At 44.9% G+C, this 17,966-nt stretch overlaps 1 protein-coding gene across 1 annotated transcript in view; it reads left to right on the forward strand.

The window, feature by feature from the left end:
- The first annotated feature begins 12,574 nt into the window (after positions 1-12,574).
- Positions 12,575-17,966, forward strand: part of GSR (glutathione-disulfide reductase) — a 31,624-nt gene continuing 26,232 nt past the window's right edge. The window contains 2 exon segments of the mRNA XM_036458271.2: positions 12,575-12,681; positions 12,683-12,863. Of these exon segments, the coding sequence (XP_036314164.2) occupies positions 12,590-12,681; positions 12,683-12,863 (273 nt within the window). The 5' untranslated portion in view covers positions 12,575-12,589.

The raw sequence follows: 17,966 nt of genomic DNA on the forward strand, positions 1-17,966 counted from the left end.
ATCGGTAGTTTTTTAAAACGCCGCGGGACAAATTGTTAAAAAGCAGGAAGTCTGGTCACCTTATGTTAAGCACCACCTTGTCCCGAAGCACCTGGCTTTTCTCTCCCGGGGTGGGGAACCTTTTTTCTGCCAGGGCCCAGGGGCCATTGGGATATGTATAACATAATTTTTTTTGGGGGGGGGGGGGCGGGGAACCAAGGGGCATACAAAATTATCAACTTTAAAATTAGCCTGCTATAGTTGGTCAGATATTTAAATTAACTCATCCCTAAGGCCTTGGCTGTGCAAGACCAAAAGATTTCGTAGGCTGGAGGTTCCCCACCCCTGCAAGGTTCCCGGCGCCTCCTGTGGGCCTTGGGGACCCTAGGGAGATGATTCAGAAGTGGAGACTGGGGTGGTGATTGTGGGGAGAGGGCTGGTGCTGGGAGAGGGCGGAGAGAGGAAACATGGTGATTGAGAAAGTGTAAACCTAGCAAGGGGAGACTAGTACCTAATTCCAGATCCCAGAGACTCGCTGCCCCTTGTTCTGCCTGCTTGTCATTTTTGTCCACCAGTGTTCTTGTTAATGTCTTGACCTCACAGTTGTATAGTTGTGGGGTCTAACCCTGGAGTAAAAAATAAGACCACCGGAGGCTGCTAATTGATTTTTTTAAAAGCAGGCAAGGGTTTATTGAACTGGCTAGGACGTCAGCAAGAGCACCACACCCAGGTGGAGTCCACACTCACGACCTGTGCCATTCCAAGTATAGGTGGTCCTTTTAAAGGTCTAAACCACAAAATTTTTCCTTTCTTCTAAATTTTTATTTTTTTATTTTTTTATAAGTTTTTATTGTTCATATTATTACAAATGTTCCTTTTTTTTCCCCCCCACCATTGCTCTCCTCCACCTGGTTCCCACCCCACCCTCTGTCCTTTCCCCTCTCCCCATTGTCCTCATCCATAGGTGCACAGTTTATGTTCAGTCTCTTCCCACACCCCCCTCTCCCCTTTTCCCCAAGAATCGTCAGTTCACTCCCCTTCCATACCTCTGATTCTATTATATTCAATAGTTAATATTGTTCATCAGATTTTTTTAATTTCCTTGGTTTTTAGATTCACTTGTTGATAGTTACATATTTGTTGTTCATAATTTTTATCTTTGTTTACTTTCTCTTCTGAAAGAACCCCCTTCAGCAATTCATATAATTCTGGTTTGGCGGTGATGAACTCCTTTAGTTTTTTTTATTAGTGAAGCTCTTTATCTGGCCTTTGATTCTGAGTGATAGCTTTGCTGGGTAGATTATTTTTGGCTGTAGGTTCTTGCTATTCATCACCTTGAATATTTCTTGCCATTCCCTTCTGGCCTGCATGGTTTCTGTTGAGAAGTTAGCTGACAATCGTATAGGTGCTCCTTTATAGATTACTACCTTCTTTGCTCTTGCTTCTTTTAATATTCTCTCTTTGTCTTTTGCTCTTGGAATTTTAATAATGATGTGTCTCGGTGTGGTCCTCTTTGGATTCCTTTTGTTTGGAGTTCTGTGCGCTTCCTGGACTTGAAAGTCTAATTCTTTCACCAGGTGGGGGAAGTTTTCTGTCACTATTTCTTTCAGTATGTTTTCGATATCTTGCTGTCTCTCATCTTCTGGGACCCCAATAATTCTGATGTTGGTTCTCTTGAAGTTGTCCCAGAGGTTTCTTACATTATCTTCAATTTTCTGGATTCTCTTGCCTTCTAGCTTCTGTGGAGGAGTGTCTTCTGGCTCTTTATGTTCCAAATCTTTGACTTGATTCTTGTGATCTTCCCTTCTGTTTTTAGGACTCTGTAAAATATTTTTTATTTCAGACCATGTATTCTTTATTTCTTGTTGATCCCTTATCATTTCTCAATGACTCCTTATTAATTCTAGTTGATCTCTTTTCATATCCTCATAGGCCTTATCCATCTTTTCTAGGAAATTCTTGAAAAACCTTATAAGCGTAGATTTGAACTCTATATCCAGACGCTTTTTGTCCTCCATTTCTTACGTTTGTGGTTTATTTTGTTGTCGCATTTCGCAGTTACAGATGGGACGGGGTTTCAGGGTGGAGCCTGCAGCTTTGGCTTCCGTCAGCCCCGCCCTATGCGGGTCCATCAGTGCTCGCTGCTGGGGCCTCTGAGAGAAAGGTGCCCTCGATTTTCGCCTGCTGCCAAACAGTCTATGCTCTCCCCCAACAAGCCCGGTATTGTGGTTCAGTTCAGCTGGAAGTGGAGTTGGAGGTGGCGTTCAGAGCAGTCTGGAGCCCCAGTCTCCTTCCCATCAGGGCAATCCCGCGGCACAGCTGACTGACCGTCCCTTCTCTGCGCGCAGTGTGCGTACCGCCGGGACCTCCTTTCGCCACTTCCCCGGGGTTCCGCCTTACAGCCCGGCTCCCTATGGCTGAGCCTGAGTGCCCGGGGTCTGGCTTAAAACTGGGGATCAGAGCAGTCGGGGGCCCAGCACAGTCGGAGTTTTATCTCCTTTCTGCTAGGGAACGCCCGCCAGGCACTCGGCCTCCCTCCTCTCCGGCTCCGTCCTCTCCGCGCGCCACGTCTCCGTACCTTGGCTTTTCCAGCTCCTCCGCACCTCCTTCTGGTTTTCTCCTTGCTTCTCACTGTAGGATTTCCAGTCAGTCAACCTTCCTGTAGTTCTGGGCAATGTCCGTTTTATATTTTAGTTGTATTTTATTGAAATTGTTGTGTGCGGCTGCGGCTAGGTGTTCACCTGGGCGCAGCCATCTTGGATCCTCTCTTCTAAATTTTTAATTCTAAATGCTGAGAACAGCCCACAGGGCGGCTCCCAGCCACATCCTGCTGGACATTGTAATGTGGCCCTATCTAGCGAAAGCAGATAGTACAGAAGCAGAGCTCAGCGGTTAATCTCTAAAGGTTATCTACAGTTTCTACTCCTGGAGCTACTGAGTCAGTAGGAATCAATCTCCTGTAGTTTTGGTCCACAGGCTCAGGAAAACTGCCTTAGCCTCCAGGTCTCCATCTGGAAGCTGAGGCAACTACCCTGTTGTTTAAGCAAGTGAGTGCCAAAGCCAGAATAGCAGGGTTAAAATTCAAACAGCAGTTCTTACCTAAGTATGGTTAATACCACACTTCAGTATAATCTCATGGCGATCGCATGGCTCACCTCCAGCGTTTCTGCCGACCTGCAACTCAATTAAGCTGTGGAGGTCCTCAAAAACTTAAGATTTCATGCTTTGAATTTTCTTTTTCTGACCCATCAATCCTCCCATCTCACACTTCAGTGCAATTCAGCCAACATTTATTGAGCCCCACAATATGCCTGGTACTGTAGAACTCGTAGATATTCAAATATGTGTGTTACTGAACTTGTCCTCACAAACTCAATTTGGTGGAAAGATAGACCTGTAAACAGGTAAATGCAATACAGCGCCTAAGTGCTGTGATAGGGATACTCCAAGGCCTGGGCGAAAGCTTTCCTGAAAGAAATGGTGACAAAATAGTGTTGTAAATATTAGGGATGGGGGCAGGGGGTACAAGAAGAGTGGGAGTTCAAGTTTAGAAAACAATGCAAAGGAACTATTAGCAGTTAAAATACTGCAGTTTAAAATTCGAATGGAGGTGTGTAGAGGTGAAACCAGACAATGAATGGGTCTGGGCTGCTTGTCACTACTTGAGCCAATCAAGCAGAGACAGGGTTGAATCGGAAATGAGTATTTTTATCTTCCAATGTTGCCGACAGCATGGGGGAGCAGCAGGTCATCCACAAAAATTCTGCTCTACTACCCCTTCACCCTATAAGCTTATACTGGGTGGAAGGACAATGATTACATGGGAAGTATGCAAAAGGAATAAGAATGGGTATAATGGTTGCAGGCAATTAGGGCTGGGGTTTGCAAAGGACAGGTGCCTCCTGGACTCCGTTGTTTCAGTAACAAGGCTATTAATCTTTCCATGGTGATAGGCAGTTCTTGAATAAGGAAAATGGACCGAATTTCTTTTTTTTCTTTTTTTCTTTTTTTTAAATATATATTTTATTGATTTTTTACAGAGAGGAAGGGAGAGAGATAGAGAGCCAGAAACATCGATGAGAGAGAAACATCAACCAGCTGCCTCCTGCACACGCCCCACCGGGGATGTGCCCGCAACCAAGGTACATGCCCTTGACTGGAATCGAACCTGGGAGGGACCCTTTAGTCTGCAGGCCGACGCTCTATCCACTGAGCCAAACCGGTCTCGGCCTTTTTTTTTTTTTTTTTTTTTTTTTTAATGTTTTTATTTATTTTTAGCGAGATGGGAAGGGGCCAGAGAGATAGAAACATCAGTCACTGAGAAACATTGATTCGCTGCCCCCACTGGGAATTGAACCAACAATCTTTTAAAAATATATATATATATTTTTTTTTAATTGACTTTTTTACAGAGAGGAAGGGAGAGGGACAGAGAGCTAGAAATATCGGATCAGCAGCCTGCTGCACACCCCCCACGGAGGATGTGCCTTGACCGGAATCCAACCTGGGACCCTTGAGACCGCAGGCCGACACTCTATCCACCGAGCCAAACCAGTTTCAGCGAACCAACAACCTTTTTGGTCTATGGAACAATGCTCAAACCAACTGAGCAACCTGGCCAAAGCTGCACAGGTAAGTTTTAGAAGCTGTATTTAGATATCATTGAGGAGCAAGAGGAAGGGTGAATTTAGACAAGGAATGGTATTGTTATATGAGGAACCATGATTCAGATATTACAGACTTGATTCATCCCATCAACAACAAATAGGAAGCAACTCCTGTGCCCCAGGTATTGTTACATATGCTGGGGACATAGTCACAAACATGGCAGACCAGAGTCCTGCTCTTGAAGTTCCTGCTCTAGTGTGTGATGGTTAATTTTATACATCAACTTGGAGGGTGTTTTCTTCTATAAATATTAATAGTTACAGAAATAATACCACATATTTAGATTCAGAATAGGAATATTAGTGTTATTTCTAAAGTTTTTTTTTTTAAATATATTTTATTGTTTTTGTACAGAGAGGAAGAGAGAGAGATAGAGAGCTAGAAACATCGATGAGAGAGAGTCATTGATCAGCTGCCTCTTGCACACCCCACACTGGGGATATGCCTGCAACCAAGGTACATGCCCTTGACTGGAACCGGACCCGGGTCCCTTCAGTCTCCAAGCTGTCGCTCTATCCATTGAGCCAAACTGGTTTCAGCTATTTCTTAAGCTTTTTATGATCTTCCCCATTTTATATTTTCAAATACATTTGTAAAACAATGAATTTGAGATCAAAGAATGAAAAGATATTCACCACATGTATCATTTCCTGCTAGAAGTGTCTTCTGAGGTAGTATCGAGTTTTCCAACAAAGCAAACTGCCTATCCTCAGAAAGATTCCTTCTCATCATAAAATTTTCTTTTTGTTAATTTCATAATCAGTTATAGTTCTGTCTCTTCAGTGTTTATCTTTTGCCTTAATAAACCCTGAAATTGTGCTATTGAGAAGGCTAAGCCCTATTTTGTAAAACTGTTTGGAATTCTCTGCTATTTTTTAGATGGCCTCTTATTCTAAAAATAAATAACTTTGCTTTCTAGCCTGCTTTAGCCTGCTTGAATAATGAGGAAGATAAACTTAATTGTCTGACCTTGTAGGCCAGAGACTAGATATGCCAATACTCTCAATGCCATGCCAAGTGCATTTTTTAATTGGATAAAAGTGGGTTGTTTTCAAGGCCAGCAGCAAGATAACCGCTAAGCACACAAAGGGCTGGCTCTTTAATAAAAAGGGAAGTTCTGCTTGTAGCTTTGCTTAGAATTTGAGTTCATTTTCTCTAAGCCCACCGTGGTGAATAAATTGTGACTCCAATCTCTGAGCATTGCTTGATTTATTCCGGTTCTCTGTAACACTATTGAGTAATGTTTGTTTTATTTCTTTCCTCATATTATTTTTATCTTCATAAATGACTGCAATTATTTTCATATATGCTTCATGAGAAATATATTTCATTGAGCAACTTGTATCAGCCCTGCCTACATCATTCACCTCAATTTGTCTTTTCACATAAAGCATTGTATTACCTCACATCTTATTCACACAACTTTTTTAAGGTATATTATTATAATGGTTCTGTTTTATTATTTAGTTGTTACTCTCTTTGTGCCTATTTTTTATAAATTAAACATTTATAATTATAAGTTAAACTTTATCACAAGTATGTGTGTATAGGAAAAACAGCCTATATAGGTTTTGGTACTCCAGGCATCCACTGGCTTGTCTTGGAACATATTCCCTGCAGATAAGGGGGGACTACTGTACTGTCACCACCTTCCAACGTGATAGCTTTGCACCTGTAACCTCATATAACACAAAGTTAAAATATAGATTAGTATCGGTCATGAATGTGTTTACTACAAATTATAGAAAAAATGTAGAGGAAGAGAGAGGCTACATTAAAGAAAAACTGTCAACATTGTCTCCAACAAAAAAATATCATTTAAAAAGAATCTTGGGCCGAAACCAGTTTGGCTCAGTGGATAGAGCATTGGTCTGCGGACTGAAGGGTCCCAGGTTCGATTCCGGTCAAGGGCATGTACATTGGTTGCAGGCACATCCCCAGTAGGGGTGTGCAGGAGGCAGCTGATCGATGTTTCTCTCTCATAGATGTTTCTAACTCTATCCTTCTCCCTTCCTCTCTGTAAAAAAAAAAAAAAAAAAAAAAAAAATTGATAAAATATATATATATTTTATTTTTTTTTAAATATATATTTTATTGATTTTGTACAGAGAGGAAGGGAGAGAGATAGAGAGTTAGAAACATCGATGAGAGAGAGTCATCGATCAGCTGCCTCTTGCACACCCTCTACTGGGGATATGCCTGCAACCAAGGTACATGCCCTTGACCGGAATCGAACCCGGGACCCTTCAGTCCCCAAGCCGACGCTCTATCCATTGAGCCAAACCAGTCCTGGCAGAATATATATATATTTTAAAAGAATCTTGGAACATACAAGAATCAACCAATGAATGCATACATAAATGGAACAACAAATGATGTTTCTTTTTCCCCTTTCCTCTCTAAAATCAGTCAATCAATCAATAAGAAGAATCTCAGATTTTCTTTCTTCCACATAGAATACCATCTATCATGGTTTCTCTTCAATAAAGGTTAAGAGAATAGGCTTCAGAGTTAGGACTCCAGGATTTGAACCTCTGCTCTGCCATTCACCAGCTGGGTAATCTTATACAAGTTGTTTACCCTCTTTGAGCCTCAGTCTCATCTATAGAGACGATAGTATTTATTTCTTGAGTTGGGGAGAGGATAACATATATCAGCGTTTTTCAACCGCTGTTGCGCGGCACATGTTGCCTGGTGTGCCGTAGGTGCAGACAAGACAAGAATTTTATAATTTTTCACTATTTTGTTTACTTAATATTTCATAATAAAGTAATTATAAAATACTTTCTTTGTGTTTATTTGATTCCTATTCAAGAGAATTACTTTATATATAGTCAATATAGGCACAGAGTTAAATTTTTTAACATTTTCTAATGGTGGTGTGCCTCGTGATTTTTTTCATGAAACAAGTGTGCCTTTGCCCAAAAAAGGTTGAAAAACACTGACATATATATCCAACTGTGACCTCCTGGTTCGTAGGTTGATGCTCAACCACTGAGCTATGCCTACTAAGCTTATTTCTGGAAAATATTTCACAGTGTTTTTGTGGGAATCATCTAAATTTTCTAGTATTGAAAATATTTTTAACAATGAAATAATTAAAAGGGGCTCTGCTGTTTCTCACAAATCATGCTAATTTATCATGATGTCTTAAAACAGCTACATTTGAACATAACTCAGTTGATTTTTATTCTTAGCATTTACTATAATCTCCAAACTATCATTAATTGTATTAACTAAATTTTTACTTTAGCTGACATTTCTTTTTTAAAAAATGATATCTTAGTGTAGTTTTTAAAAATATATTTTTTATTGATTTCAGAGAATAGGGGAGAGAGAGAGAGAGAAACATCAATGATCAAAGAGAATCATTGATTGGCTGCCTCCTTCATGACCCACCCTAGGGAGATGCCCTGGCATATGCCCTGACTGGGAATCAAACCTGCCACCTCTTGGTTGGTGGTCACCACTCGCCAACTAAGCCATACCAGCTAGGCTAGCTGACATTTCTTTTTTCTTTTTTTAAATATATATTTTATTGATTTTTTACAGAGAGGAAAAGAGAGGGATAGAGAGTTAGAAACATCGATGAGAGAGAAACATCGATCAGCTGCCTCCTGCCCACCCCCTACTGGGGATGTGCCCACAACCAAGGTACATGCCCTTGACCAGAATCGAACTTGAGACCCTTCAGTCCACAGGCCGATGCTCTATCCACTGAGCCAAACAGGTTTCAGCTAGCTGACATTTCTTAAAGAGAAAATTTAGATAAGGTCAGAAGTCTTTTAAGTGCTTGGGATATGGCTACCTATTCCTCTTCCCACCTAAATCAGAAGCAAAAAGGAAAAATGTTTACATGAAAATAAAATAATTTAGTCCTAAATACCTTATGAACCTTTGGTTTCAACATATTGCATGGATTATGTAACTAGGTGATTAAAAGTTCCTTTCTCCTTTGAAACTATCTGAATCGTAGACGTTTACTTCCTTTCATCTTCTTTAGGTTGGCTTAATGGAGTATTCTCTCCCCACCCACCCCCATATTTCCTTTTTCAAGACTTGTCATCTTTGACTCTTGAACCCTTCCTCAGCTTGTCAGTTTTATTTCATGTCTGTCCAATCTGTTCCTTCCCTGTATAATACTGCTACCTATTACTTTTGCCTCCTATACTGCCAGTTTCACCATCTCCAGTTCATTTCATATATTTTCAGGGAAATGCACCTCCGGAAAATCTCCAGTGACTCTATTGCCGATGGAGTAATGTTCAAACACCTGTGCCAGGTTACAACCAAGGTCTTCCAGGACTTCACCCATCTCCATTACCCCCTTCAACTGCCTGTCTGCACTGCTCTGCTTACTATTTCCAGCTCCTGCTGGCTCATTTCCTCCGTTCTCTCTCATGTGCTTATTTCCTTTTTGGTCAGCCTCCCAGTTTCACAGGTGAAGAAATTGACACTCAGAGAGGTTAAGTTAACTATGACAGTGCCTGTGGTATGATATGAATCCAAGCGCCTCTGACTCAGACTCTTTTTTTTTTTTTAAATATATTTTATTGATTTTGTACAGAGAGGAAGGGAGAGATAGAGAGTTAGAAACATCGATGAGAGAGAGTCATCGATCAGCTGCCTCTTGCACACCCCCCACTGGGGATATGCCCGCAACCAAGGTACATGCCCTTGACCGGAATTGAACCCGGGACCTTTCAGTCCCCAAGCCGACGCTCTATCCATTGAGCCAAACCGGTTTCGGCTGACTCAGACTCTTAACTGCCAAATACTTCAACACGTAAGAACAATGATATTTTCTTATAATCACACTACAGTGATCAAACTCAGGAAATTTTGTACTGATGTAATACCATTCTATATTACCAGATCATATTCCACTTTTGTCAATTGTCCCAATTCAAAAGTTCATCCAGGATCAAGCCTTTTTAAAAAAATATATATTTTTATTGGTTTCAGAGAGGAAGGGAGAGAAATAGATAGGAACATCAATGATGAGAGAACCATTGATCATCCGCCTCCTGCATGCCCTCTATTGGGGATCGACCTGCAACCCGGGCATGTGCCCTTGACTGAAATTGAATCCGGCCGACACTCTATCCACTGGGCCAAACCGGCTAGGGCCTTACTTTTAATTCTCATATTCAATCTTGTTTAAAAATGTATTTTTATTGATTTGAGAGAGAAAGGAAAAGAGAGAAACATCCATTGGCTGCTGCCTCCTACACGCCCCACCCTGGTGATTAAACCTGAAACCCAAGCATGAGCCCTGACCTGGACTTGAACCAGCAACCTCTCGACCTTTCAGTGCATGAGACAATGCTCAGCCGACTGAGCCACATCACCCAGGATTCTTCAGTCTTTAATCTGGAAAATTTCCTCAGCCTTGTATTGTTTTTAAGACATTGATAGTTTTTAAACTACCAGGCTAATTGTAACATTTCCCTCAATTTTTTAGGTTATGAATTTTTAGCAAGAATATTACATAAGTGAAGCTGTGCACTATTTTTTTTAAAATTGATTTCAGAGAAGAAAGGAGGAGAGAGAAACATCAATGATGAGACAATAATTGATTGTCTGCCTCCTGCACGACCCCCCTGGGGATGGAGCCTACAACCTAAGATTGTGCCCTGACACGGAATCAAACTACGACTTCCTGGTTTACAGGTCGATGCTCAACCACTGAGGCACACCAGCCAGGCTAGTTGTGCACTTCTTACTGCATCTGCTCATGAGGTACACAGTGACAAATGTCTCCTCACTGGCAATGTTTAACTTTGAAGTTACCATTTTTCCCTTCGTGAAGGCTAAGAAGCAATCTATGGGGACCTATTCAGAGATTGTGTAGTAACTCTTTTGCCATTATGCTTTCACCCAGTGTGGTTTTAATATCCACTGATTGTTAATGACACTATTACTAGGGTAGTTGCAAAATGGTGGCCTTTCTAACTCTGTTGTTCCTTTTACATGTATTATGCGGCATTTGACTGGAAGGAAGAACTTTCCCATTTTCCCCTAGACAACCTTTGGGTCAGGGAAAAAGTCTTCACAAAGGACCTGGGTACCATTCCCATCAGAGTGTGGTTGGCTCCCAGTCCCCTTCAGTGTGCTGGCCCAGTGCCCGTGACCGGGACCTCCACCACTCTGCTTGCCGAGCTCTGCAGATGGGCCTGGGCTGTGGCCGGTCATCACACCAGCTCAAAGCCCACTTACTACGTTGCTGTCCAGTTGGTAGTTCTAGATATTGTACAACCACACCCTAGTCTGGACAAGGTTGGGAGGAAAATGCTTCTGTGTCTCCATCTCTATCCTGTCTTTCGTTAGTTTAATCCTCACCCAAAGATATTCTTTTGATTGCTTTTCAGAGAGAGTGGGAAGGAGGGAGAGAGAGGGAGAGAGAGAGACACATGGATTTGTTGCCTCCCACAAGTGCCCAACTGTGTTTGGGATAGCCCTCGACCAGCAATCAAACCCAAGACCCTTTGGTATGCAGGCTGAAGCTCTAACCATTGAACAACCCGACCAGGACTCTACCCTATATGCTCCATCTGTAGATCAGGTTGGGAGTGGGAGAATTACTCTCGCTCTACCGTTCTTTAGTTCTTCTGGTTGAACTACTTATAAAATAATAAAGTTGACGCACTAGCTCAACAGGAAAAAAAAAAAAAAAAGCAATACATTTGCACAGTAGATTGACAATATGATGCACAGAAGATAAAATAAGTTTCAAAGACATTAAACTGGGCACCCTTTTATTCTTTTTAGACAAAGAAATTGATGAGAAGTTGACAGGACAAAGAAAGTGTTCATTAGAAATGAATCTAAAGCAAGGTGTGGTATTTGCTGGTGAGGAATCTAAACTAAAGTTTGGGCTTTGGCAGTAAATTAGTAAAGTCTTTACAAGGCCTTGTTTACACACCCTTTAAAAAAAAATATATATATATATATATATTGCTGAAACTGGTTTGGCTCAGTGGATAGAGCATTGGCCTGCGGACTGAAGAGTCCCAGGTTCGATTCTGGTTAAGGACATGTACCTTGGTTGCGTGCACATCCCCAGTAGGAGGTGTGCAGGGGCAGCTGATCCATGATTCTCATCGATGTTTCTAACTCTCTATCCCTCTCACTTCCTGTCTGTAAAAAATTAATAAAATATATATTTAAAAAAATTTATATATATATTTTAAATTGATCGGAGAGCGAGAGGGAGAAACATCCACAGGGATGGACCTGGGTATGTGCCCTGACTAGGAATCAAAGGGGCAACTTTGCCCTGCATGGAACGACGCTCAACCTCCTGAGCCACACTGGCCAGGGCCGCACATGCTTTTCAATCCCGGGTTTTATAACGTGTGCCACCGTTCTGGAGCTGGGAGGGCACCTACCCTGGAGATTTATTTTCTATTCTTACTGGGACAGAGATTCCAGAGGCAGCTCTTCCTGCTTCTTGGGTGATTTCAGTTAGAAATAATTGTGGATTGATTCAGGGCAGTCTACCCTGGTTTGGGCAATCACGAAACTCGTTATTCCGAGGTTTCCAAAACTAACATCAGCCTCCACAATAATGGAGGGACCTTCCCAGAGGCTGATGAAAATGAGAGAGGGCGTTCATCCCTTCTCGCCCCACTGGCCTGCAGAAAGCCCAGGTGCCGGGTGAAGAAGGAAGCGGAGAGCTGGCTCCTCCACCCCCAGCGCCCGCTCCGGGCAGGGCTGCGGGCTCGCACGCAGGTGGGCGGGCCGGCCCTCCCCGCCTGCCCATCCCGGCCTCCCGGAACCGCGGCCGGGAAACGCATGCCCCGCCCTGCACCCCGCCTTTCCTCCCTCCCCCTCCGCGCACCCCGGTCAGGCGCTTAGTCACCCCGAGGCCACCCGGCCGGCGGCCCGCGCCCCTCCCTCCCGGGGGCCGCCCCGGGGCCCGCCCTCCGCGCCGCCGCGCATGGCGCTGCTGCCCCGGGCCCTGGGCGCCGGCGCGCGGCCGTGGGCGAGCTGGCAGCGGGCGGCGCGCGCCCCGCCGGGCTCCCCGCGCCCGCGCCGTTCCCCGCTGCGCGGCCCGCACCATGGCGGGCAGGCAGGGCGCTCCGGCCGGCCCCGCGGCCTACGACTACCTGGTGATCGGCGGCGGCTCGGGCGGGCTGGCCAGCGCGCGCCGGGCGGCCGAGCTGGGCGCCAGGGTGGCCGTGGTGGAGAGCCACAAGCTGGGCGGCACCTGCGTGAGTACCGGGTCCCGCACCCCCACCCCGTCTCTGCTGCAGCCCCGCTGGCGCTTCGCTTTTCGGGGGACGTCTGCGCTCTGTCCCTCCTGGGATCCCTTTCCCTCCTGCGATCCCTTTTCCTCCTGCGAGCCCTTTCCCTCCTGCGAGCCCTTTTCCTCCTGCGAGCCCTTTCCCTCCTGCGATCCCTTTTCCTCCTGCGATCCCTTTTCCTCCTGCGATCCCTTTCCCTCCGGTTTCCTCCGGGCCCCAAGCCCGGGCACCGGGCGCTGTGCTGTCCGCTTGCCCACCCGCTGCTGAGGCCAGGATCCCCGCAGGTTTACATGGGGGGTGGGGGATGGGAGGAGAAAGTGTAAAGGGGCATCCTTGCGACCCCCAAAACGAAACCTGCGTCTGTCCCGGCCCAGGTGCAAAGTCAGCGGTGGCCGAAGTGGCTCAATCAAGGGTAACTTTCCTACATGCCCGTTCCCCCGGGTGGGAGAGTGTTGTGTTCCGCGCCTGAGCGCATGGCCAGGTCCATGACACATCAGACTGCAGCTGGACAGACTGCGGCTGGCCCGTGTGCGCGGGAGGAGGGGAGAGGGGTGTCTGTCCCTGAGCAGTGAGGTTCCCGGGCCTCCCCCCTCCCCCCATTGCCAGGGCAGAGGGACCCACAGGTGGTTCCCACCCGTGGCTGCACGTGGGAATCACCCGAGGAGCTGGAAAAATCCCTCCTGGGTTCCGCTCCCGTGGCCTCTGGTTTCATGTGGTCCGAGGTGCAGCCTGGCCGTTAGGATTTTGGAAGCTCCCTGGGTGATTCTGAATTTCAGCCAGGGCAGAGCACCACGGACTACAGGTTACCATGATGACTTACTGTTAAATGAGTTCTCAGACTTTGTGCTTGTTTGGTCTTTTTTTTTTGGGGGGGGGGGCGGGCATGGGGATTTTAAAAATACCCCCCAAAAAAGAGAGTTGTCAATCCTGCAATTAAGAAACTGTTCATCATTTTTTTAAAGTTTTGTTCCCAAGTTTCTGGCGTGGCTCTATCACAGGACTTGATTGGGTGAGGTACTTGCTGTTAATATTAAAATGTCTCCAAGATTAACCTGGGCTTGGGGGTGGGCTCTCTAAAGTTCCTTCGGATGCGGACGTACAAGTTGTACTAAATTGGGAACTCCTTAAGGGCAGGGACGGGTTCCTGTGTTTGTGCACCTCTTACCATCTTCACAAAATACCTTACTCAGTAACTGTGTGTGAAATGAATGAGTCTCAGTATTGACAGCTATGGAAGGGCCAACTCCTTTGTCCAGTCCTCATTTTTCAAGTTCAAAATGGAAGTGGGAATGAGAAAAGAAAAAAAGAAAAAACCCCTGTTAATTAGCAACTTGCACCTTGCCCTGAGGAACTGAATTAGCAGAAGCCTGTCTCTGCAGAAAGCAGACTGAGGGTGCCACTAAGAGGCCCCGGGACAACTTGAAAAACTGCTCATCGTTGTAGGTCGTTCCTTTTCTCCTTCCTCATTTAGGGCACAGTCAGCTTGTGGGGTTCCTCCTCATTGTCAGGTTCCGTTGGTATTAACCAAAAGGGGCCAACCCATTTTTAAGTCCCTGTTAGTGATGGGAACACACAGAGAGAAACTGCCTCTGAGAGCAAACCAGGACGGCCAGCACTGCTGTTTTTCAGATAGAGCCTGGCCTCTTAGCTCCTTCTCCTGCAGCAACTTCTATTTTCCTGTAAAACGTTGATGTTTTGGGGAAATCCCCCAATTTAACATTTTCAAACTGGCTTTTTGTACAAGGAAGGGTGTTGGTATGTGTTGAATAGGAGAGAAGATATAACCGATCCATAAGACAGGAGGAGTTCAGATTCCAGATACCTGGGTTATCCTCAGTTGCAGAAATAAGCTTCTTATGCGCAGGAATTTCCAAGCAGGTGTAGGGAAACTTAAGGCTTTCCGAAGCACATGATTTCATTTGCTCATGTCTGCGTTGTGTTGAGTTCTAGTGCTAAGTATTTGGAGGGGGGCTGGCTGAGAGAAAAGGGTAGGTAGATACAAAATATTTGTAGACAAAGATCCCTTCCATGAAGGAATTTACAATATAGTTGGGGAACAAAGTGAACCCCAAAGCAAGTTATTTAATTAAACACATTAATTGCTACAGTCATAACAAATTACAGCGGTTGAGAGAAGAGTTGTCATTAATCATTTCTGCCTGGGCCACTGGGGGTGGTTTTGTGAGGAGATGGTATCTTTCTGAACTTGAACGGCTGAGTATTTTTTGTGAGGGTAGAGTAAGGACAAGGGCCTACAGTCAGTGTATGTTGTATAATCGAATTTAGCTGGAGCAGAGGGTGTCTCTAGTTGAAAAGATGGGAAGCTAATGGGTAATGGCTGGGATTAAAAATGTGGATTTTTGGGGTGCCCTGGCTGGGTAGCTCAGTTGGTTAGGGCCTCGTCTGATACCCCTAGGCTGTAGGTTCAATTCCTGGGTCAGGACACATACAAGCTCAACCATACATAAGTGGAACAACGTATCAATGTTTCCTTCTTCTCTCTCTCTCAAATAAATCAATCTATATATATCTGTGTGTGTGTGTGTGTGTGTGTGTGTGTTTATTTTTTTTAATTTAATTTTTATTTTTTTAAGTGAAGTTTCTGGAAGTGTAACTGGAAAAGGACTAGGCCTGGAGCAGGTCTGCCTCGTGTGGGCTTCTTGACTTCATGCAGGAAAGATTTCACAAAATAAGTCTAGGAGATTTTGAGAGTGCGTTTGTTTTGTTTTATTTTGAGAGTACGTTTATCGAAGCTGGGACAGTGAAACAAGGAAGAGCTGAGGAAAAGAAGCAACAGGTGAGCGCCTCGGCGGCTCTCTAGAAACCTTATAGGAAAGAAGTGAAGCACAGCTGCTTTTAGCTCAGGGAACGGTCAGAGAAAATGGGGCCTTAGGCACAGGGTCAGGCGGTAAGCCCGGGACAACATGCGCATTGTTCCTCAGTGGCAAGTATGGTGGGGACTCTTAAGAGTTTCGGAGGGAAGCCTGGCCGGTGTGGCTCAGTGGTTGAGCATTGACCTGTGAACCAGGAGGTCATGTCCTGGGCAGGGGCAACCCATGCCCGGGTTGCCTGCTCCTTCCCCAGGGTGGGGCATGCAGGAGGCAGCTGATCACTGGTGCTCTCTCTTCTTTGATGTTTCCCTCTCTCTCTTCCTCTCCCTTTCTCTGTGAAATTTAACACATTAAGCGCCCAGCCTGTTTTGTCTTCTGGACGGGAAGTATAGTGTCAGTCACTGGTGACTGACTGGGTTCTTACTGTGTTTAAAAAAGGTTTAGGGAGAGGGAAGCAAAGACGCCTGCCTGAGAGGGTAGAAAGGCACGGGCATGCTCCAGAGAGCCAGCTCTGGACCTTCGTCTCCCGGGTTCTCATCTCTTCTCTAAAGGGAGGTGTTTTAGGGGAGGATCTCAACAGAATATTTATCGGCGTTATGCTGATGCACATTATTCTCCTGGCTTCATCATCCTTAGGTGGTGTTGGTGCAGATGGCACTAGTTGTATTTCTGTTATCTCCCTGAATAGGGTGAGTTAAGCCATTTAACTCACCCTGGTTGGGGAGGAGAAGTGTAAACCATTTACTCCCCCCCCCCCCCCGCTTTAATTTAGAAACCATTCCCACTAATCAGGAAACCAAAGGAAAATGTTAAGCAGTTCCATATTGCACCTACATGTAAATGATACTATAAGGCCCTCGCTGGCTTGGCTCAGTGGATAGAGCATCATCCTGCGGACTGAAGGGTCCTGGGTTTGATTCCTGTTAAGGGCATATGCCCAGGTTGCGGGCTTGATCCCCAGTAGGGGGCAGCTGATCAATGATTTTTTTTCTCATCATTGATGTTTCTATCTCTCTTCCTCTCTGAAATCAATAAAAAAAAATATATTTAAAGAAAGAAAGAAATTACCATTTTTTATTTTTATTTATTTATTTTAAATATATATTTTATTGATTTTTTTTACAGAGAGGAAGCGAGAGAGATAGAGAGCTAGAAACATCGACCAGCTGCCTCCTGCACATCCCCCACCAGGGATGTGCCCGCAACCAAGGCACATGCCCTTGACCGGAATCGAACCTGGGACCCCTCAGTCCGCAGGCCAATGCTCTATCCACTGAGCCAAACCGGTTTTGGTGACCATTTTTTTTTTTTTTTAAATAATACCGTAAGTGTGCATTTTGGGGTGCTCCTGAGGTCCTTGCCTTCTCTCCTTTTCAAGGTCCCCATAGGATGAGATGCTGTGATGAGTCAGTCACTTTGCCCATAGCAGGTAGGCGAGGCTTTGAGGATGGTGTGGTTTCGTTCCAGAAGTCAGAAGTCCACATGGCTCCGGCCCAGATAAAATCAAAGGCTTGTTCTTCCTGGTGGTTCTTGGAAAGAGGCCATTCCAGCCTCTCCCAGCTTCTAGAGGCTTCCACATTCCTTGGTTTCTGACCTTGTATTGCTCCTACCTCTGCTGCCATCTTCACATCATCCCCCTTAGACTGTTTGCTCTTAAGGGTTCTTGGTTAGGGAAGGAAGGGTTTTGCAATTGACTTGATGCTAAACCGTTGGCCATTGAACTGTCTCTCGGTTTCCTTACTCCACTTGTCCTGGCTTACTAACCCAAACCGGTTTGGCTCAGTGGAAAGAGCGTCGGCCTGTGGACTCAAGGGTCCCAGGTTCGATTCCGGTCAAGGGCATGTGCCTTGGTTGTGGACACATCCCCGGTAGGGGGTGTGCAGGAGGCAGCTGGTCGATGTTTCTAGCTCTCTATCCCTCTCGCTTCCTCTCTGTATAAAAAAAATAAATAAAAAGAAGAAAGAAAGAAAGAAAGAAAGAAAGAAAGAAAGAAAGAAAGAAAGAAAATCAATAAAATATATATTTTTTTAAATAAGGAAGTAGTTAGGCCTCTGAGCTTAATACCAGTTTAACAAAGGGTAATAAGTTGTGGGGAAGAGACTAGACAGAGGAAAGCGGTATGGGGGCTTCTGAGGGGGTAAATTATGGGAAGACAAACAGATGGGGGAAACTAATGGAAGTTAAGGGTTCCTTTATTACTGTTTTTTAGTGCAGATTCTTCTCAGTGCTATCCTTTCAT

Source organism: Pipistrellus kuhlii, unplaced genomic scaffold, assembly GCF_014108245.1.
Source record: "Pipistrellus kuhlii isolate mPipKuh1 unplaced genomic scaffold, mPipKuh1.p scaffold_m20_p_3, whole genome shotgun sequence".
In the NCBI taxonomy this organism is placed as follows: domain Eukaryota; kingdom Metazoa; phylum Chordata; class Mammalia; order Chiroptera; family Vespertilionidae; genus Pipistrellus; species Pipistrellus kuhlii.